We start from the raw sequence: 22470 nt of genomic DNA, 5'->3' as shown, positions 1-22470 counted from the left end.
AGGGTTAGGCTATGGGACAGAATGGTTATGCTGTGAGTGGGTTTGGATGTGAGTGGAGCTGGTTAGGGTTAGGCTGGGAGGGGAGTGCTAGGGTTAGGCTGTGGGAGGGGAGGGTTATGCTTTGAGTGGGTTAGGATGTGAGTGGAGCTGGTTAGGGTTAGGCTGTGGGAGGAGAGTGGTAGGGTTAGGCTATAGGACTGAAGGGTTATGGTGTGAGTGGCTTTGGATGTGAGTGGAGATGGTTAGGGTTAGGCTGGGCGGGGATTAGGGCTAGACTGCAGCAGGGGAGTGCTAGAATTATGCTATGGAAGGGAAGGATTAGACTGCAGGGGGAGGTTAGGGTTAGGATGCAGGAGGGGAGTGCTAGGGTTAGGCTACGGGAGGGAATGATTAGACTGCAGGCGGGATTAGGGTTAGGCTGCGGGAGGGGAGCGCTAATGTTAGACTGCAGTTGGAGTTTAGGATTAAGCTGTGAAGGGGGAAGGTTAGGTTTTGGGGGGCGGAGGTTAGGGTTAGGCACTTGTTTAGAGGGAGAATTAGGGTAGGGAATATTGTGAGGTATATCGGTTAAATACCTACTAGAATGCTGGCAAATATGAGGTCTGACCCAGTTGTTACAGACGAATGACTGCCGGGACCTGGAAGACTATGATGGTGCCACTGCAGCTGCCAAGTCATAGCTGGGCCACCAGGATGAAATGGCTACAATCTAACATGTCTACACCTTATCACTTTCATAAATGCCAACATTATTATTGTTGATATTTCAAACACAACAGTTGATGCCCATCATTTTTAAAATGCCAAACTTGCCACTTGGTAAAATATCCTCCATTCGTACTAATGGGGAAATGTTCATAACGCTTAAGGTCCAAGGCATAGTGAAGTCAGATCTTACGTGTTGGACAGAATCTTTGGAATCTTTTGAAAACTCCAGGTGGTAAATGAAGTCATCCCATTGACTGCTGGTTATCATGGAAATGACTCCAAAAACATTCCTGTCAGTCACAAGAGACTGACTCTTCAAATAATAACAGGAACCCACCAGGAACCTAAGAAGGCATGTATTGTACTTTGCATTGCATGATTATTGATGTGTGTTACCCTGCATCATTGTATAGGTATTTTCCTGAAAATCTGGAAATATTGGGCACCATAGCAGATCAAGGTTTAAAATTTTTGTGGACAAGATTTGCCTATTCAGCGACTGCCAAATCCATTAGGCGGGAAAATCCAGCTGGAGCAACCTTCCATTCTATCTGGCTCATTTGACTCATTTGACACATGAAGCCTCAAATCCTCACCTTCTGGATGGCAAAAATCAAGATCTTAGAAGGAGACACTGAATACATCGGGCAAGCTTTAGCCGCCATATTTCTAATTTGACAAGCTACTAATGGGGTTGAAGTTTTTTTTTTAAATGACCTTCATGAGAATTTCTACGGCATGTTCTGTGTTATTAATCTAAAACATTATGGCCCTGAAGATGGATGTTGGGCACTATCGCTGGTCATATGCTACCTCGGCAATCACATATGTTGTATCTGCATTAAATCTGTATCCATGACTTCGTTCTTTGCATCATCAAAAGTAGCGGAGTCATCTAACGCTGGTGATTTAAGCTTCTACTGTCAGTGAAGAAACAGGACATCACCTAGATAACCTGGACCGCACAGATGTCCTTTTTACTCAGATGCTTTGACTTAGATGAGTCCAGTCTGAAATAATATCCTCCAGAAAATGCAAAATGTTCTTTCTTCCACTATAATGGTGTTAAACAGACAGAACTTCTCTTCACCACCGGCATTTTCAAAACATTGTTTGATGATTGAACTGTTCGTCAACTTAAACTCTTCAGAGGATTGTGAATGACTGAGGTCCTCTCCTTTCACACTTGATGCTTTGAATCTTCATCTCACGAGTGCCCTCTGATTCCCATCTTAAAATGTAAAAAAAATTCAGACGCTCCGAAGACTCCAGCAGAAACAGTGAAATTTTTTTAACTTTTAGGAAAAGGATCTTGAGAAAATGCTCCATGCCTTTAAGGGGGTTTTCACAAGAATGTTAAAATTAATTATGTAATATTAGTGGGTTCTAGCTGGCCATTCAAATGCCAGGCATATACAAACCTTATCTCCTTGATAAATACCAAATAGCTTTCTAGAAAGCTTAAAGCAGGGTTTTTGCCTCAAGAGGGTACAATGCTACTGGGATATATCGCAGCAAATAACTTGAATATAAAAAAAAAAAACCTTACAATTTAGAAGTGCAGAACGATATACATGGAGTTCAAGAAGTCTCGCCACAGAGAGCACTGTCGCTCCCTGCAGATCTCCTCAGCAGCTGTGGGAGCCCAGAGAGGGACAAAGCCAGCGGGGAATCACAGGGCCACGAAGACCCTGTTGTCCTATTTCTTAGCACAAATTCCCTGCAGCGAAACTTTCTTAGCACACAGTCACTGTAAAGGAACTTTTTGAACTCCCTGTGTATGATATCCCTTTTAAGTGAGAGCTGATGAAACATGTGGGAGGCTCCTGCACACTGTATTCACCATATTGGAGATCTGTTCCAGACAGGAGCTCCCACTATTCTGTTGTTCTAGAGAGAGATGTATGCTTGCACCGGCACTGACAGGTGATGTGAATAACATTAATGAACTCATCTGAGCGATTTTGACAGTGGGAAAATTGGGATGACAAGACAACTGCGTCAAAGCATCGCCATAATTTCAGGTCATGTGGGGTGTTTCTGGTATGCAGTGACTGCTACTTACCAAAAGTGCTGCTAGGAAGGACAACAGGGATCATGGGTGCCCAAGGTTCATTGATGCATGTGGGAGCAGGGGCTAGACCATCTGCTCTGATCCCAAAGAGGAGCTACTGTTCCACAACTTTCTGAATAGCCACAGTCCGGTCAGAGAGCCCACGCTGTCCCCAGTCCACCGTCTGAAGCACCAAAAATGGGCATCAGAACTGGACCATGGAGCAAAGGAAGAAGGTACCTGGGGAAGAGGTGGCACAAGATGTACTATGGGAAGAAGGCCAGCTGGAATATGCAGTGAGATATTCTGGGCAATGTTCTGCTGAAAAAACCTTGGTGTCTAATATTCTTGTGGATGATACTTTGGAACATATCACCTATCTAACCATTGTAGCAGAGCAAGTACATCCCTTCATGGCCGCGGTGTTCCCCGAGGGCAGTGCCTTCTTTCAGCAGAATCATGCTCCCTGCCACACTGCAGACATTGCTGAGGTATGGTCTGAGGAACATCATAACAAGTTCAAGGTGCTGACTGGGGGCCTGATTCAGAGATGATGCAAACCATACGCGGCTGCATTTTCGCATGGATTTGACAGTCGCTGGATTTTTTAGGGTTCCAGGCCCTGGATTCAAACCAATTATTAGGGACCCACCAGTAATGAGGTAACCTAGGCGCTGGTTGGTGGCCTAGTATTTCTGACCAATGAATATACCAAGAACTTCAATGTTGCTCTATGTTAGATTGCAAAGTTTATTGTAATTATTGCAGAGTGTGTATTAGCCAGATGGTTGATAGACAATATAGACTATGACTCAATATGTTGGACATGGTCAGTAGGCCAATATAAGCAAAAGGTCTTCATGGCTATGGTCTTGGCTTGAAAACATAAGATTTTGAGAATTTTTTCCATTTACTTTACCATCAACGCGGACTCTGATTGGCAACATTACACTGTACCAAGCACATTGGTAGTGGTGCACTACTTGGTGGTCCTCCTTCTCAGGTGTCACCAAAAAACATCCCTGAACCATTGAGGCACCATCAGTTCCAACATTGAAAGATCAAAGCTGCATAATGTACACACTCCCATAACTCAGCCATGACATCCCCACCCTCCGCATGTGATCACTTCCCAGTCTTCTTCCGGAACCTGCCATAGATCGCAGACAATGCAGACGTACAAATGTGTGCCATCACACACTTTGGTTTTCGCGTGCACATTAAGGGGTACATTTACTAACATGGGATGGGATGTTGCCCATAGCAACCAATTATATTCTATCTATTATCTTCTAGAAGGTGCTAAATTAATGAAAAGTATAATCTGATTGTTGCTATGGGCAACATCCCAACTTCAGTAGAACTCCCATCGTAGTAAATTAAACCCCTTATCTTCCTCCTCCTCCCTCTCCACTGCAGCTAACTGTAGCTCCTCAGGCACCTTGATGATAGTGTTCTGATGGGTTCTTGTACAGGTTCAAAAAGCAGAGACAGCAGTAATTTAAGTTAATGCCACATCGCTGGCCAGGGCTGGACTGGCCAACTGGCGTTTCTGGCAAATTCCAGAAAAGCCAATGGCCTGATGAGCTGTTGGCCCGGTATAGTTTCTCGGCCATAGAGTAGACAGAGAGCTATGGGCTGACCAACAGTCTGCTCAGCCAGCCGACATACAGAAAAACGGGCATGCCACTAAGCCACGCCACTGTAAGCTGCGATCACGTTCCTTGTCATGCATGCCAGTCAAACTGTGACTGCTTAGCAACAAAAGCGCCTCAGTAATATAACTTCACAAGATACACAGAGAGCATGATGGATGTATCTAGTTATACATGACACTAGAAATTCTTATATATATTATTCGGCTCAGTAACATAGTCTTTGATCTATTTTACATTATAGTCGTTTTATGTTCTCTATAATAAGTGTAAGAAGAGATCTATTGAATGTTTCTCTGTGATATACTCAAATGATTTTAGTCTTAAGGCTGGACGTACAGAGAGGTCGTTTGTTTCTCCTCAGAGAAATTGCAAAACCTCAATTTTTCATACCTCCCAAAACCTGAGTTCTTGAAATCGAGCCTCAAAAGGGGCACAGTCTTACAGGAGGAGGGGTGTGGCCATGACCCCTCTGAAGCAGGGGTTCTTTTTATAACAAAATATGACATCACAAAATATGACATCACATATATAACTTTCATTAAAGTTTTTTTTCTTTTTCTTTTATTTGCCATGCTTTATGTGTTGTTACAATATTAATTGTCCTGCATTTTTTCTATATAAATCCTGGAGCAAGAGTGTTAGTTGGAGCCTTGGCTGCCAGGCAGTACATTGCAATAAATGTCACGGAAGTATTTATATTCCCCTAGGTATACAGCCAAAACACAAAAAGGATTTCTATTAGATTCTATTGTAATCTGCCCTATGTATGTACAGTAAGTCCCGAAATTGGTGGCTCTTATACCATTTCATGGTAAATGATTCCATAATAAATATACTATGGGCCTTATTCTGATTCATGCGCTAAGCAGCGGTTTTCCGCTGCTAACGCTGCCCGCCGGCCAAACGAATGCCCGCCCCCCCCCCCCCCCCCCCCGCCACAGAGTGAATATACGCTCCACTATGTGTATGGATGAGTGTGCTCACACATCCATTTATATGTGAACAACGCCCAAAAATCATTCAATGGTTGCCGAAAAGCCAATGATTTTTAAGGCACTTGCAGATAAATGTCAGTCCAGACTGTCTTTTATTTGCTATGGAAATGTCCGAGAACAGGGTGGGCGCTGAAGTCCCGTGATGTGCAGGCTTCGACATTCTTGTATTTGCGTGGAGATGCCCAGCATTTTTGTGGGCATGCCCAGGGAGTGCTGGGCATCCCCATTCTTTACCCCCCTGTCCGACCCCCCCCCCCCCCCTCTGTGCAAACGCTTCAGCGATAGTCACATGTGTATATTCGCCAATACATATGAGCAGAGCTGCACCATTGGTTCTCGGACCGAATTTGTGTTTGTCGAGCCAACCTAACTCACCCCGTATATATGTTTTCTATGCTGTTAGTGAGTGGGCTCAGTAGCTGATTCAGTATTTAGTTACCAGCATGGCTATTTTTCAGCAGGCTCCAGCAGGAACTGAGGCCCTTATTCTAGTTCACTCTTTCTGACAAAATATTTCTTAGATGGACAAAACCATGTGCACTGCAGGTGAGGCAGGTGTAAAACCCCACCCAAATCTAATTATCTCTGCACAAGTAACACCTGCCTCACCTGCAGTGCACATGGTTTTGTCCATCTAAGACATATTTTGTCAGAAAGAAGTGAACTAGAATAAGGGCCTCAGTTCCTGCTGGAGCCTAATGAAAAATAGCCCTGCTTACCAGAAATAAAACACTATGTTGTGTGTATGTGACATCTCATTGTATAAAACACTATGTTTTATGTATGTAACATCTCATTGTATAAAACACTATGTTGTGTGTATGTGACATCTCATCAGCGTCGGACTGGCCCGGCGGTGAACCGGGGAAATCCCCGGTGGGCCCTGCCGATTTGTAGCCACGCCCTCTTTGGCATGTGGGCGTGGCTACCCAGTCCCTCACAGTCCGCCGCTGCCGCCGCTTCAGGGGGGAGGGAAGGAGAGCGCTCAGCACAGGGCGCCGCGCATATCTCCTAGCCCTTCCCCTTCACTCTGTCACTGTCCATGCTGCGGGACCGTGAGCCAATCACAGATCGCGCATAGAAACAGTGAGGGGGAAGGAGATATGCGCCCTGTGCTGAGCGGCGCGCTCCCCTCCCCTCTGAAGCGGCGTGGTAGCGCGTAGCGGTGGCATTGGCAGCAGGACTCAGAGACAGCAGGCCAGGGGGACACCGGACTGGGGTGTGAGCAGGAGGACATGTACTGCGCTCCACCCCACGTCCCCCCGCACAGCAGCAGCAGATGGAGAGACAGCAACAATGGTGAGTTGCTGATCGGAATATCTGGCACAGTGGGGCATATGTGTCTCTGGCACTGTGGGGGATTATCTGGCATTGTGGGGGTATATGTGTCTCTGGCACTATGGGGGCATATCTGGCACTGTGGGGGCATATGTGTATCTGGCACTATGGGGGGATATCTGGCACTGTGGGGGCATATGTGTATCTTGCACTGTGGGGGCATATCTGGCACAGGGGGCATATCTGGCATTGTGGGGGCATATGTGTATCTGGCACTGTGGGGGCATATGTGTATCTGGCACTATGGGGGGATATCTGGCACTATGGGGGGATATCTGGCACTGTGGGGGCATATGTGTATCTGGCACTATGGGGGGATATCTGGCACTGTGGGGGCATATGTGTATCTGGCACTATGGGGGGATATCTGGCACTATGGGGGGATATCTGGCACTGTGGGGGCATATGTGTATCTGGCACTATGGGGGGATATCTGGCACTGGGGGCATATCTGGCATTGTGGGGGCATATGTGTATCTAGCACTGGGGGCATATCTGGCATTGTGGGGGCATATGTGTATCTGGCACTGGGGGCATATCTGGCATTGTGGGGGCATTTGTGTATCTGGCACTGTGGGGGCATATGTGTCTCTGGCACTGTGGGGGCATATGTGTTTCTGGCACTGTGAGGGAATATCTGGCACTGGGGACATCATTGTGCAGTGTAATGGGCATCATGGTATGGGGCGTAATGGGCATTACGGTGTGGGGAGCATTGGGTTATTGCCATCACAGTGTGGGGTGTAATGGGCATCAAGGTGTGCGACATAATGTGTAATTAGCATCACAGTGTGAGGTGTATTGCGTAATTAGCATTGCGGTGTTGGGCGTAATGTGTAACTGGCATCACGGTGTGCAGCATAATGTGTAATTGGCATTGCGGCATGTGGCTTTATATGTAATGGGTATTACAAAGTTTGCTAAAATGTGCAATCTGCAGGTACGTAATACAATCATAGTACAGGCCACGCCCCCTTATGATAGACCACACCCCTAAATTTTCTGCACGCCTACGGCGCGCACAAGCATTACCTCTTCTGGATGGTTAGGGAGGGTGTGTGTGTTTGGCCCTTATTCTAGTTCATTCTTTCTGACAAAATCCTTCTTAGATGTACAAAACCATGTGCACTGCAGATGGGGTAGATGTAACATGTGCAGAGAAATTTAGATTTGTTTGAGTTATATTGTTTCTGTGCAGGGTAAATAATGGCTGCTTTATTTTTACACTGCAATATAGATCTCACTTTGAAGTAAAACCCAACCCAAATCTAACTCTCTCTGCACAAGTTACATCTGCCCCACCTGCAGTGCACATGGTTTTGTCCATATAAGAAGGATTTTGTCATAAAGAGTGAACTAGAATAAGGCCCTGTGTGTGACACTGCGAATTCCTACACCGGGTGACACCAACCCTAGTGACGCCACTGCTCACATTGATGACCACACCTACCAGTGGCTGACCACACCCCTTCAGTGGGCCCCTGCGGCTATATTTCCCTGGTGGGCCCTAAATGCCCCAGTCCGACACTGCATCTCATTGTATAAAACACTATGTTGTGTGTATGTGACATCTCATTGTATAAAACACTATGTTGTGTGTATAATGTGACATCTCATTGTATAAAACACTATGTTGTGTGTATACGACATCTCATTGTATAAAACACTATGTTGTGTGTATGTGACATCTCATTGTATAAAACACTGTGTTGTGTGTATGTGACATCTCATTGTATAAAACACTGTGTTGTGTGTATGTGACATCTCATTGTATAAAACACTATGTTGTGTGTATGTGACATCTCATTGTATAAAACACTATGTTGTGTGTATGTGACATCTCATTGTATAAAACACTATGTTGTGTGTATGTGACATCTCATTGTATAAAACACTATGTTGTGTGTATGTGACATCTCATTGTATAAAACACTGTGTTGTGTGTATGTGACATCTCATTGTATAAAACACTATGTTGTGTGTATGTGACATCTCATTGTATAAAACACTATGTTGTGTGTATGTGACATCTCATTGTATAAAACACTATGTTGTGTGTATGTGACATCTCATTGTATAAAACACTATGTTGTGTGTATGTGACATCTCATTGTATAAAATACTATGTTGTGTGTATGTGACATCTCATTGTATAAAACACTGTGTTGTGTGTATGTGACATTGTATAACATTCACATCTGATCACTGGGCTGCAAATCTTCAGAGCCCAGCTATCAGGTAAATGCCCCACACCGCCCCATACACGCAAATTCCCGCCCATGTGCACAGCTGCAAATTTGTTCACTGCTGTGCACAGTTGCAAATACTCACCATCGATTGGTTTCTCTGTTTGCAGTGGCGGATAAGCCAGGACTTACTCTGCGCTGCGATAGCCGTGGGGAGAAGGAGGGGGCTGCTGATGTCTGCAGCCCTCCCAATGGCCTGGGAATGTGGGTGTACTCTGGGGCACTACCAGAAAACACAGTTTTACAGCCCCCAAACGCCCACAGGGCTGCCTTCACACGGAGGTCTAGTGCATACGCACCGTGTACTGCATACCTCCCAACTTTGAAGGGGTGTGGCCTACAAATTGCATCTCTCCGCGAGGTCACGCCCCCCTTTTGCCACTGTGGGGGCAGGACTGGAGGCTCTGTAAAGCTGCTGGCCGGCCCCCAGCCCCTCTGCTTGTAGATATAGAAGCTTTGACAACCTGCATTCAGGTCTGAATTGGGCTCATTGTGTGTTGTGTGTGTGTGTGTGTGTGTGTGTCATCTCATACTATAGTAACTCTTATAAAGTAAAATATATTAATGTTAACGATAATTAATGTATTTATATTCCTATACAAGCAAGGTTCTTACTGACAAGACCATCCACTAAATGGCACGGTGATATATAAATAATAAATCATTAAAGAAAAAAATAGATGTATTTAGTATAATTAGCCCTTTTTGAGGGTTGGTGACATTAGTGTCACACAGAGAACAGCAGCTTCAAACAAATATAAGCCTCATTCATTTGCAGGGCTGGAAATATCCCATCTAAGTAGGTTTATGTAGACAATTCTTCCATTCATTTAACTACTTCAGTTCAACAATTTGTCACAAACCTTGGTCTGTTTCCGTCAATTCTGTATAGCAAGGACGTAACCGCTATAGGTGCAGGGGCCCTATGCTAACGCTGCTATGGGGCCCTATGCTAACGGGGTACATAGAGACCCTCACAAACTTTTGCTATGGGGCCTACAAACATCTAGTTACGCCCATGCTGTATGGATATAATGAACTCATGCAGGTGAGTAGTATGAAGGGGGAGGAAGAGAGAGACTAAGGGACCAACTCATTTAGGGGCAAATTGCAGATGATGCTCACAATATATCACCCCTACTTCCACACCTAAAATGGCCCTGAACACAGAGACAAATTAAGGGCCATGTGGACCTGGCGATGAAAAGGACAAATGGCCTATTGCAGAGGTTCTCAAACATGGTCCTCAAGGTGCCCCAACGGTCAAGTATTTAAATATATCCATGGCACAAATGGTTTAATCAAATTGGCTGAGATGCTAATTAAGTCATCTATGGACAAGTATGGATATACTTAAAACCTGGACCACTGGCGTGCCTTGAGGACCGCGTTTAAAAAATAAGGGCCTATTGTGAGGTGCAGTGCTGTGTTGCGGGTGGTCAATGTCACGTGGGTGCGATCAGTTGATGGATGCGACCATTGTCCGGTGGGATCAGTGATGGGTGGATGTGGCCATTGCAACATGGGTGTGGCCAGTGTTGGGTGGGTGTGGTCATTGCCACATGGTTGTGACCAGTTCTGTGTGGGCATGGCCATTGTCAGTGGGTGTAATCAGTGCTGGGAGGGTGTACACCCCTACACTATCGGCCCTACTGCCCCCCTAAGTAAAAGTCAATAAATTGCATAATTTAGTAAAAAAAGATAGAAACACAATATGTAATACTTGTGGTTTATGACCCACCACATGGCCATGCCAGGAAGGCACCCAAAATATGCCTGATTTTGCCTCTAACTCATCTCTTTTTGGTCATAGCGGAATAGCGGGTGCATATTACAATATGCAAGTTACTGGCTACCATAAGGGCATCACAGCATTTGTGACATCACACCTAACTCAACCGACCCCTATAGATTACTCAGCCAGTCAGCACTTTCCCAATTTCTTAAACCCAAACTAAACATAGATTTCATTAGTCTGAGAGTATTACAGATTAAACACAACAAACATGAAAACACAGACAGAACGGTCGACTAACGCAAAGCAAAAATGACCATATAGAAATTAGATTGCCCTATCGCGTGTACCCATTCGACCACCAGGTGACCAATAGCGTCACCAGTGGCTACATATCAAAAATTGTCTGTGAAAATTCATCTGGGGAACTTTTTGCAAACTTGAATGATGTTGTCAACATCTCATGGGCGTTTGAGGGTCTTCACAACATTACTTCCAACTCATTACTGCACAACGCTCCTTCCGTTACAATTAAAATAAACATCGGCACCCCCATATTTGCAATAATGGCTCTTCAAACTGATTAAATCAATTTTCACCTAGCAATGATCCATGTATCATGTCAAATTAACTTCAGTCACTTACAGTGAGCATCCATCCTGTCTCACTAATTTCTAAATATTAAGCGCACTTAAACTTCATTTAAATAGCTCAAATTATTCTCAACTCTGCAACTTAATTTAAGTTCGCAGATGATATGGGAAATTCCCAAACTAACGCAAGCCTTAGAATTATCACTTTCTCAAAATAATTGCCTAACTATGGATATTGTACTGGAAGAAGGCCATTCTGTGGGCTTTCCGGGACTGGTTCTCATGTAGATGACACAATATATTTATATACGTCACACAGGATCCACAGCCACTCTCATGGTATTTTTTAATGGAGCATTTGATTGGTGTTTGTTTTATGCGTTGTCTCTTACCTTTGTCACAGAGCTGAAGACCAAAGAGGTCAAGGTGACCGCGATGGACCCGGAACTGCTGGTGTCGGCTGAGCAGCTTCTTGTGGAGGATCTGTACAACCGGGTCAAGGAGAAGATAGATGACAGGAGCCTGTTCAACACCCCCTGTGTCATGGATCTGCAGAGAGAGCTGCTGAAGGACCACATGGAATCCCCACTCAATGAGGTGGACGAAGTCTGGCCCAACGTCTTCATCGCCGAAAAGTAATTACTGGTTACATACAATGCAATGTCTATAGAGGAGAGAAACAATCAGTGCTGATAGATAGATAGATATGAGGTAATAGATAGATCGATCGATCAATAGATAGATAGATAGATAGATAGATAGATAGGAGATATAAATTAGATAGATAGATAGGAGATATAAATTAGATAGATAGATAGATAGAATCATACAGATAAATAGATAGATAGATATGAGGTAATAGATAGATAGATAGATAGATAGAAGATATAAATTAGATAGATAGGAGATATAAATTAGATAGATAGATAGATAGAATCATACAGATAGATAGATAGATCAGGGTTGCCGACTTTCTTATTCTCCTCTCCGGGAGAAGCCCGGAGAGGAGAGTTTCAGTAGCCGCTCAGGGGTGGGGCTTAAGCATGACATCACTAAGCCCCGCCCCCATGCTGTTAAACCAGCGAATTCAGGGATCTCCCTGGAGGGGGCGGGGCTAAAATGACGCGATTGTGTCATTTTAGCTCCGCCTCCTCCGCTGAGACCCGAGGATTGCGGCATTTTAATGCCGCGATCCGGGGGACAGCGGGGGTCCCCCCTGAATCTGGGAGGGTTGCCCACCCTTCCGGGGGGCCGGGAGGAGGACCCGATTTTCGGGAGACTCCCGGAAATTCCGGGAGGGTCGGCAACCCTGAGATAGATTTGATAAATAGATATGAGATAATAGATAGATAGATAGATAGATAAATAGGGGATGTAAATTAGATAGATAGATAGATGGTATAAATGACATAGATAGATAGATAGATAGATAGATAGATAGATACTGTAGGTAGGTAGATAGATAGATAAATAGATACGGTAGGTAGGTAGATAGATAGATAGATAGATAGATACTGTAGGTAGATAGATAGATAGATAGCCTGTGGTATTGTAGCAAGGTCTGCACATTATTATGAGAAATGCAGATGGTTCCGTACTGATCATTAGTTTTATACGTAGTTATAATGATTACAGCTGTGTACAGTATACAGGTTGAGTATCCCGTATCCGAATATCCGTTATCCAAATTATTCCGAAAACCATACATTCCAGAAAGTGCAAAAAAAAATAGTTTTTGCTAAAAACTCACTGGGGACATTTGTAGCAGCACTGCTGAGGACATGATATGTAACTAGCACTATATATGTACAAGAAAATGATTGCTTGACATTCAAATTCAATATCTGAGATATACACAAATTTTGTTTCATGTTTTGAAACCTTATTTTTTGAACAAATAAAATATATTTGTGTGCATTTCTTGTGTTTGATGTGTTTATACAGCATAAATGCAAGATACTTCAAAATACATCATTGAAATATTAAAATATTCCGAAATACGGAATAATCCGTTATCCAAAATTCTCCTGGTCCCGAGCATTTTGGATACGGGATACTCAACCTGTACTGTACCTGATTATACAGCCGCATACATAGTTATAATGATTACAGCTATATACAGTATACTGTACCTGATTATACAGCCGCATACATAGTTATAATGATTACAGCTATATACAGTATACTGTACCTGTTATACAGCCGCATACATGTTGTTACAGAAACAAGACTTGTTCATTCATTTCAGGAGTGTGGCTGTCAACAAAGGGCGTCTGAAGCGGATGGGCATCACACACATCCTCAACGCTGGGCACAACACCACCGTCTTCACCGGGCCTGAATTCTACAAAGGCATGGAAATTCAGTACATGGGGGTGGAAATCGATGACTTCCCAGATTTGGACATCTCGAAGTTCCTCCGACCAGCGGCCGAATTCCTGGATGAAGCTCTTCTCACGTACAGGGGTAAAATAATCCGCTATTTACTAATACACGGATATATCAGTAACTCAGGAGCACCGATCCTTAGTGCAACCTGCTGGTCACCAGACACTGGAACCATCGGACGTCTGGCTGGACCTCGAGCTGAGCTTTTGCTGGAGATCAGTGGTGTCAAACTCATGGCCTTCCAGCTGCTGTGCAACTACACGTCCCAGCATGCCCTGCCACAGTTTTAGCAATCTGTTATATACAATCTGTGGCAGGGCATGCTGGGACGTGTAGTTCCACAACAGCTGGAGGGCCATGAGTTTGACACCACTGCTGTAGATGAACAGTTTCACATTTGAATATCACAATGATACATTTCACTTATAGTTGTAGGACAAAGGGAACGATTCAGGGTAGGTCGCATTTAAACATCGGCTTCTAGGGTCTGATATTTTACAAGTGTGCATGCGTCTGAGGCGCATAGTGTACGTGTTTTGATGGTTACCCCAGGGGACGCAGATCGGAATTGCCCAGAGATTCATGTACTTCAGAAAGGCGTTCCTGGGTGGTGACTGTGTGGTGGCTTTTGTTGTCGGCCCCGTCGGGGGGACGTGGCGGTATCAGGGACTTCGCCCAAAGATGCAGTTCCACGAGCACCCATTCTGAGCAATCATGGGGTTGATCTGATGTCCGATGGTGGTTCGATTTCCCTTTGATGGCGCTGCTGTCAACATTGCAGTAATTAGCCCATCTGCTGCATTATTAGCATACATTTGCATTTGAATCAGTTCCAATGCATCAGTGCCAATCAAAGGCGTAGTTGCCATGGACGCATGGGTGCTATGGCGCCCATACTACCTCCAGGGCCAGCCTCCTCCTGCATCCAGTCACACCACAGAACACTGCTGCCTGCTGGAACTGTGTGTGATCAGTAGTAGTGGCATCAGGGTAATGGGACAAACATCTCCACCTCGCTGTGCTCCTCTCTCTGCAGGCATTAGAGGGATCATGATATAACGATGTTCTGGCGCGCTGCGGTCAGTGTGAGCAGGGGCCCGATATACTCTCCAACAAGGGCCCCGGCCCTCCGTTCCCAGACTGAACCAATCGGCAAGACTGAACCAATCGGGTTTGCACATGCCCATAAACGCCCCGCCCATAACGCCCCCCCCCCCCCCCCCCCCCCCCAGATCCCTGCGCCCTAGGCAGTTGCCTAAAGCTGCCTAAATGTAAATTAATTCTTGTGCAGCCACAAACTCAGCAGCCTTTATATAAAAATAATATCTTTGTGGCAAGTTTGGAAAAGGGGAATGAAATTAACCGAATTCAAAGTACTACGAAGCCCCCGGCGGAGGCCGCAGCGTCATAAAAATTGTCAAATTATCATTTTTAAAATAAACCGTCAGACTTTTCTTAGACCAGAAGTAGAAATAAAGAATAATTTGTGCCCATTTGTGGCTTCTCTAACAGCCCAGGAAGCTGGACGCTCGCTTCTGTGCACCACGCCACGGCCCCCAGCCCCCTCCCAGCCAGGGGGCCCCACAGTCCGGATATAAATAACCTGACAGACCTGACGCTTTGTGATGACTCATCGGGTTGTAGCGTTATTTTCAGAGTAACAATAACAACGGTTAAAAATAATAGTAGATTATAATAATCCAATAACAAATGTTGGTTTTGGTTTACCCCAAATAGTTTGAATGAATGTCTGAGCGCTGCCCTGTGCCCCTCACATACTATATACAGCTCGCACCTCAAAATAGTTCCTGCCGTGGAAAACGTTTCTTTTTAACTGAAGTGTAGAAGTAAGAATGTAGCTAACGTGCCTGCACTGTAAGTAGGTGACAGCTATCACTTGCTGGTTACGAGGGGCACCGGGTGGTCATTGACTAGACTATTAAGCTGACTGTGTTTGTGTGAAGCCTAACCTTCTTAGCTAGGTACATATTGGGCCTGATTCAGGGTGGTTCCGTAACCTGCGAACATTGCAGCTTACAGAGCGCCTGAGACTCGTACACCGGGGTATGGATCATTAGGTCACCAGCAAGTAGGTCGACAAGCATTAGGTCGACACCACTAGGTCGACATGCAGTAAGGTCAACATGACTTTAGGTCAACATGGAGGAAGGTCAACATGACTAAAGGTCGATGTGGGTTAGGTCGACAGGGTCTTTAGGTCAACATGGGTAAGGTCGACATAAAAAAAAATCGACATGGGGTTTCACTTTTTTTTTACCCGAATGTCAACACAGTCAACATAAAATCTAAAACGTAGCCCCTCGCATGGCTCGCTGCGCTCGGCACACTATTTTATTCTCCCGCCACGCCCTAGTGGATGGTAGGGTATGAAATACCGCCTGTCGGCACATGTCGGCTCAAAAAACAGTAAGAAACCCCATGTCGACCTAATCACCCTGTCGACCTAACCCATGTCGACCTTGTCATGTCAACCTTCCAGCATGTCGACCTTAAGTCATGTCGACATTCCTGCATGTCGAAATAATGGTGTCAACCTAATGCTTGTCGTTCTACTTGCTGGTGACCCAACGACCGTATCCCCGTAACGCCCTCACCTGCTGCCGCCAATTCCCCTCGGTAACCGGCGAGGGGATGTGTAACAAGAACATATCCCCTCTCATGCCTCCGCTAGCAGGAGAAATCATTCGATGGCCGCGACTATTGAATGATTTCTCCTCACAAATAGAAGTCAGTTGAAACAACTACGACATCTGGTTCCTTGTCACTATAAACCAGACTTCCAGCATTTAGCATCGTTTGGTATGGAGAAATTTAATTGGCCATCTATCCACCAATAAAAGCACTCGAGCAATCACAATGATGTCATCGAAACTGGCTTGGTAATACCCTTGTGCGGAAAGTAGCAGATGACCCCAACATAGACTAATGTCAACAGACCGCAAGTGCCAGAAGGATGAACCAAAATAAGGCCCCTGGTATCTGAGCAGGAGTCTGCATTATGGTGTCATCCCCTCTTGAGGGGCTGTACCCGGTTCAGTCTACAGCACAGTTGGTGATGCCAGTGCTCTTCCCAGTCATTCACTCCCAACATCCAGTCTCTTACCCACTTCTATTGGTTCCATTTCCAGACATCTCCAAAATTAGACCTTTGCTCACCCTCACATCCATGTTGCAGTCTTCTTGTTTAGGGTCATTTCCCACCCACCGAACTTTCTCCTCTTCAACCACTTATTGCTACCAGCCTGATCTTTCTTTCTTGTTGCTTTACTTCTGTCTTTCCACCATCCTGTCCCCTTCAGCCTTATCAGCCTCCACACTCCGTTCAGTCCATGCTAGTAAGCCAGAGACTACCACCTTTTCCTTCATACTGATACTCTCATTCATGGAAAACTCTGTCCCTCTTTGTATAAGATGCTCCTCCAGCTTCCATTGCTTCACAACTGCTAGATCCCTACCTAACCCACACTGAAGAACCTCTTTAGTGTCTCTGCAGTACCTCCTATCTCTCCCCTTTATAGTGTAGCTCTACTTCTCTTTATTTCAGATATACAATATTAACGGTTTTTATTCTTCCTTCACAGGTAAAGTTTTAGTGAACAGTGAGATGGGCATGAGTAGATCTGCAGTATTGGTCGCAGCTTACTTGATGATCTTCCATCACATGACTATTCTAGAAGCATTAATGACCCTACGCAAAAAACGAGCCATCTACCCTAATGATGGGTTTATTATGCAGCTGCGAGAGCTTAATGAAGCATTACTGGAAGACCGTGAATATTTTGATCCAGATGAAGATGATGAAGATAAAAATAGTCAAGGCTCTGTGATACAAGCCAAAGCCCACTCTATAGTTGTGGAAGAAGAAGACATAGAGAGCGTCATGAGTGCCAAGGTTCACTCTATCACTGTAGAGGAAGAGGACACGACTAGCATTATGGGCAGTGCAAGGAGTATGATGGGAAAGTCAAGTGTGGTTTCTAAACAGCCTACGCTCATTGATGAAGATGAAGAAGAAAAGATTTATGAAGAGTGGAGAAGAAAACAAGGACTTCCACCAAGGGATACACCAAAGAAAGAAAATGGGCAAGGTCTAACGCTTCCTGAAGATGGTGATGTAAGTGACGAGTATGTTCAACAGATGGTTTATAAGTGGCAAAAGGAAAATGCTAAATTTCAGTCATCTGAGGATGGAGATGATGGAAGCTCTCTGATGAGTGAGAGAAGATATTCGCCAAGTGAAATCAGTGATGTGGAAAGCGTCACGTCTCAGGAAATACGGATGTTGAAACAACAATTTGAAGCAAGCAGAATGAAGAGAATGACAAGAGGACGTACAGATTCAGAATCAACTGACAGCACTTGGGATATGTGGAATCAAAGGCTCTTGGAAATTGAGAATGAGGTCAAAACCAAGACTGAAGTAGGTGATAAAAAAAGAGAGAAGGATATAGATGAGGAAAGCCTTTGTTCTGAAGCTGGGTCTTTATTTAACTTTTGCAAAAACAACAAACATAAACTTACGCCTTTGGAGAGGTGGAAGATCAAAAGAATTCAGTTTGGGTATCACAAAAAAGACTCAGAGACTTCGGACTCTCAAAATAAAGAGGAAAATGGTGGGAAAAAAGATGATGAAGAAATGAGCCAGTCAGACATTGATGTAACAGCCTACCAAGCATGGAAATTAAAGCACCAGAAGAAAGTTGGCAATGAAAACAAAGAGGAAATTGTGGAACTTGCCAAAGGAGAAGACACGGCAACCACGAAACGTAAACAAAGAAGGGCAGAGATCCTGGAACGTTCCAAGCAGAATCTGGAGGAGAGCCAGTCGATTTGTGGCTGGGATAATGAAAGTTCTTTAGGTGGCAGCATTCCATTGTCTGCCTTTTTCCAAAGTGCACCTTCAGCTAGTGGTCCTAATGATACAGCTTCCGTACTGAGCATGCAAAGCAACAGATCACGGCAATCTCAAACAAGGAGTGCTGTAGGCCAAGCACAAGCTCCTACTGTGCTTCCACCAAATTTACCACCTGGGCCAGTTGATGCCATGTCCATTGCTAGCATTCAGAACTGGATAGCTAATGTGGTGACTGAAACTATTGCTCAAAAGCAGAATGAGATAATTAATATGTCCCGTACTCCTTCAGTCCTAAGCATGGCCCCTGGAGATCTGACCAGAAAAGCAGGCGATGAAAGATCTTCAGTACTTGGTGCAGCCGGAGGTTCCAGCTTGTCTGGTTCTGGATTTCAGAACCGTGACTTCAAAACCACGGACTCTGTCTTGTCCTACAACACATCAATGAGCTCAAATACAAATATGTCTAGTACAAAGAGAAAGATCACCCAAACCAGTGTCCCGCTGTATGGACTTTTTATGGATGACGTTGATCTGAAAAAACTCAATCAGAAAGAAAATGAAATGAGAGAAGAGTTGACCGAAAAATTAACCCAATATAGAAAGGAAAAAGTTGAATCTGACAACAAGCGTAGCTATATGTTCAAGAAGAAAAAGGCTAAAGGCACTAATGACGATAATGAAGAAGAGAAAGGAAGTACCTCAAGTGCTAAGTTCCAAAGTTCTAGATTGTCTACAACTCGGGAATGGGATAAATGTGAAAAATCTTCCTATGTAGGTAATTTTTCAAATGTCAACTCTACAAATTCAGAATTACAAAGAAATATTAGTACATGGCTCAGTGGGGTGAAAACAGAAGGCAGTACAATTTCTCATGGAAGTACCTCCGAACGATACTCCAAAAAATCAGAATATCAGAGTGAAAATTCTCAAATCAATGGATATTCCAGGAAATTACTGAAAGAAGACAAAGAGGTTTCTCCAGCCTATCAGAGTTATAGAGAAACTAACAGAGCCACATCAAGATTCTCAGCATCTTCTGACGAGGAGACCAGTTACATGAAAAGTTCCACAGCCAAAGAGTCTCAATATATGAAGGATCAGAGAACAGATCCATATTTTGGTGACCATTCACAAGAGGCAAATGAGAATATTGATATCCCCCACAGTAGAAGACCCAGAACAAGTATTTTAGAAGATCCTGAGGAGTCCGATAACTCTGAAACCTTTGACTTGGGTTCCAAAAGGACATTTACCCAAAGCTTAGGAAAGTGCGAAGACAATGAGAACAAAGAGGAGAATGACTCATCGGAAAGTCATAGTTCTGGAGGTCGATGGTCTCGGTACAGAAAGAGCAAAGACGAGGCAGAAGAAATGGATGATGATGATATAATTGCAGCATGGAGAAGCCGACAAGAGGAAACCAAAGCGAAACTTTGGAGACACAAAAAAGATAATTGAAAACGAACTCTAAGCAGCTCCGTTCTAGAATAGTATTACCACTTCGATAGCAATGTCATCAAATTGAAGTACTCCTGGATTTTAGCTGCCCCATGCATCTCCTTTTCAGCTCTGTGCTTTCTTGTTGGCTTTTTAGTCTTCCAATTTAGTTGCCCGTGACAACCATTCCTATGCATCCGACACCTCTCACCCTGACATTAGGATATTGCAATTAGCCGGCAAAAATAAAATACTACACAATACAATGTTTTATATAAACATTGAATTCACAGAACAGCAACACAATAGCACAGCTGATCCATTTATCTACAATTGCCAGGGTGCCTACATAATTCATCCACATGAAATGCATAGTAATATTTATATAATATTGTATAATAACCAGCAGGATTTAGCAGACTACGGATTGCTGTTATTAAGTGTAAACGACTTACATATTTTATAATCATTAAAATACCATTTTAATACAGATTATTTTTTTTAAGATGAAAAACAGCTATAATAGAATATCGAATTATTATGTGATTGCCATTTATGAAGTTATAATGTAAGGAAACATTTTGACAATAAACAGTATTATTTTTATTGTTTAATGCGCTGATTATTTACTGTCTGTGTGTTCTAGTCTTTCATTCTGTTTAGGGGGATTACTCTTCCCCCCCCCCCCCAAAAAAATGTGTAGGATTCTTTCTAAATCCTGGTGGGTGCAGTACAATGTTTCAAGTTAATAATGTACATACAGTAATGTTTATGTTAATAACTGATTGATGACTTTTATAAGTTACATATTTCTATGATGACGTTGCCTGTGTGGGACACATCATATACAAAATTAAAGGTCTTTGGGCAAGAGTTCACACATCGAGTGATTATAGAATGATCAGGTGCAGAATGTGTCAGCAATGCAGGGGACTGACAACTGGATCAGGTGCAGAATGTGTCAGCAATGCAGAAGACTGACGACTGGATCAGGTGCAGAATGTGTCAGCAATGCAGGAGACTGACGACTGGATCAAGTGCAGAATGTGTCAGCAATGCAAGAGACTGACGACTGGATCAAGTGCAGAATGTGTTAACAATGCAGGAGACTGATGACTGGATCAGGTGCAGAATGCTGTTAGCAATGCAGGAGACTGACGACTGGATCAAGTGCAGAATGTGTCAACAATGCAGGAAACTGACGACTGGATCAGGTGCAGAATGTTTCAGCAATGCAGGAGACTGACGACTGGATCAGGTGCAGAATGTGTCAGCAATGCAGGAGACTGACAACTGAATCAGGTGTAGAATGCTGTTAGCAATGCAGGAGACTGATGACTGGATCAGGTGCAGAATGTGTCAGCAATGCAGAAGACTAATGACTGGATCAGGTGTAGAATGCTCTTAGCAATGCAGGAGACTGACGACTGGATCAGGTGCAGAATGCTGTTAGCAATGCAGGAGACTGACGACTGGATCAAGTGCAGAATGTGTCAACAATGCAGGAAACTGACGACTGGATCAGGTGCAGAATGTGTCAGCAATGCAGGAGACTGACGACTGGATCAGGTGCAGAATGTGTCAGCAATGCAGGAGACTGACGACTGGATCAGGTGCAGAATGTGTCAGCAATGCAGGAGACTGACGACAGGATCAGGTGCAGAATGTGTCAGCAATGCAAGAGACTGACGACTGGATCAAGTGCAGAATGTGTCAGCAATGCAAGAGACTGACGACTGGATCAAGTGCAGAATGTGTTAACAATGCAGGAAACTGACGACTGGATCAGGTGCAGAATGTGTCAGCAATGCAGGAGACTGACGACTGGATCAGCTGCAGAATGCTGTTAGCAATGCAGGAGACTGACGACTGGATCAAGTGCAGAATGTGTCAACAATGCAGGAAACTGACGACTGGATCAGGTGCAGAATGTGTCAGCAATGCAGGAGACTGACAACTGGATCAGGTGCAGAATGTGTCAGCAATGCAGGAGACTGACGATTGAATCAGGTGCAGAATGTGTCAGCAATGCAGAAGACTGACGACTGGATCAGGTGCAGAATGCTGTTAGCAATGCAGGAGACTGACGACTGGATCAAGTGCAGAATGTGTCAACAATGCAGGAAACTGACGACTGGATCAGGTGCAGAATGTGTCAGCAATGCAGAAGACTGACGACTGGATCAGGTGCAGAATGTGTCAGCAATGCAAGAGACTGACGACTGGATCAGGTGCAGAATGTGTCAACAATGCAGGAAACTGACGACTGGATCAGGTGCAGAATGTGTTAGCAATGCAGGAGACTGACGACTGGATCAGGTGCAGAATGTGTCGGCAATGCAGAAGACTGGCGACTGGATCAGGTGCAGAATGTGTCAGCAATGCAGGGGACTGACGACTGGATCAGGTGCAGAATGTGTTAGCAATGCAGGAGACTGACGAC

At 44.3% G+C, this 22470-nt stretch overlaps 1 protein-coding gene across 2 annotated transcripts in view; it reads left to right on the top strand.

Moving 5' to 3' along the window:
* Nucleotides 1–20594, top strand: part of STYXL2 (serine/threonine/tyrosine interacting like 2) — a 55963-nt gene extending 35369 nt beyond the window's left edge. For both annotated transcript variants that reach the window (XM_083171597.1, XM_083171598.1), the window contains 3 exons: nt 11730–11961; nt 13575–13792; nt 17317–20594. In XM_083171597.1, coding sequence (XP_083027723.1) covers nt 11730–11961; nt 13575–13792; nt 17317–20048 — 3182 coding nt within the window. In that variant the 3' untranslated portion in view covers nt 20049–20594. The remainder of the gene's footprint in view (nt 1–11729; nt 11962–13574; nt 13793–17316) is intronic.
* Nucleotides 20595–22470: the final 1876 nt, after the last annotated feature.

The sequence above is a fragment of the Crinia signifera genome, chromosome 2, assembly GCF_055691185.1.
Source record: "Crinia signifera chromosome 2, ASM5569118v1, whole genome shotgun sequence".
Classification (NCBI taxonomy): Eukaryota; Metazoa; Chordata; class Amphibia; order Anura; family Myobatrachidae; genus Crinia; species Crinia signifera.
This window is presented reverse-complemented; position numbering and strand designations above follow the sequence as displayed.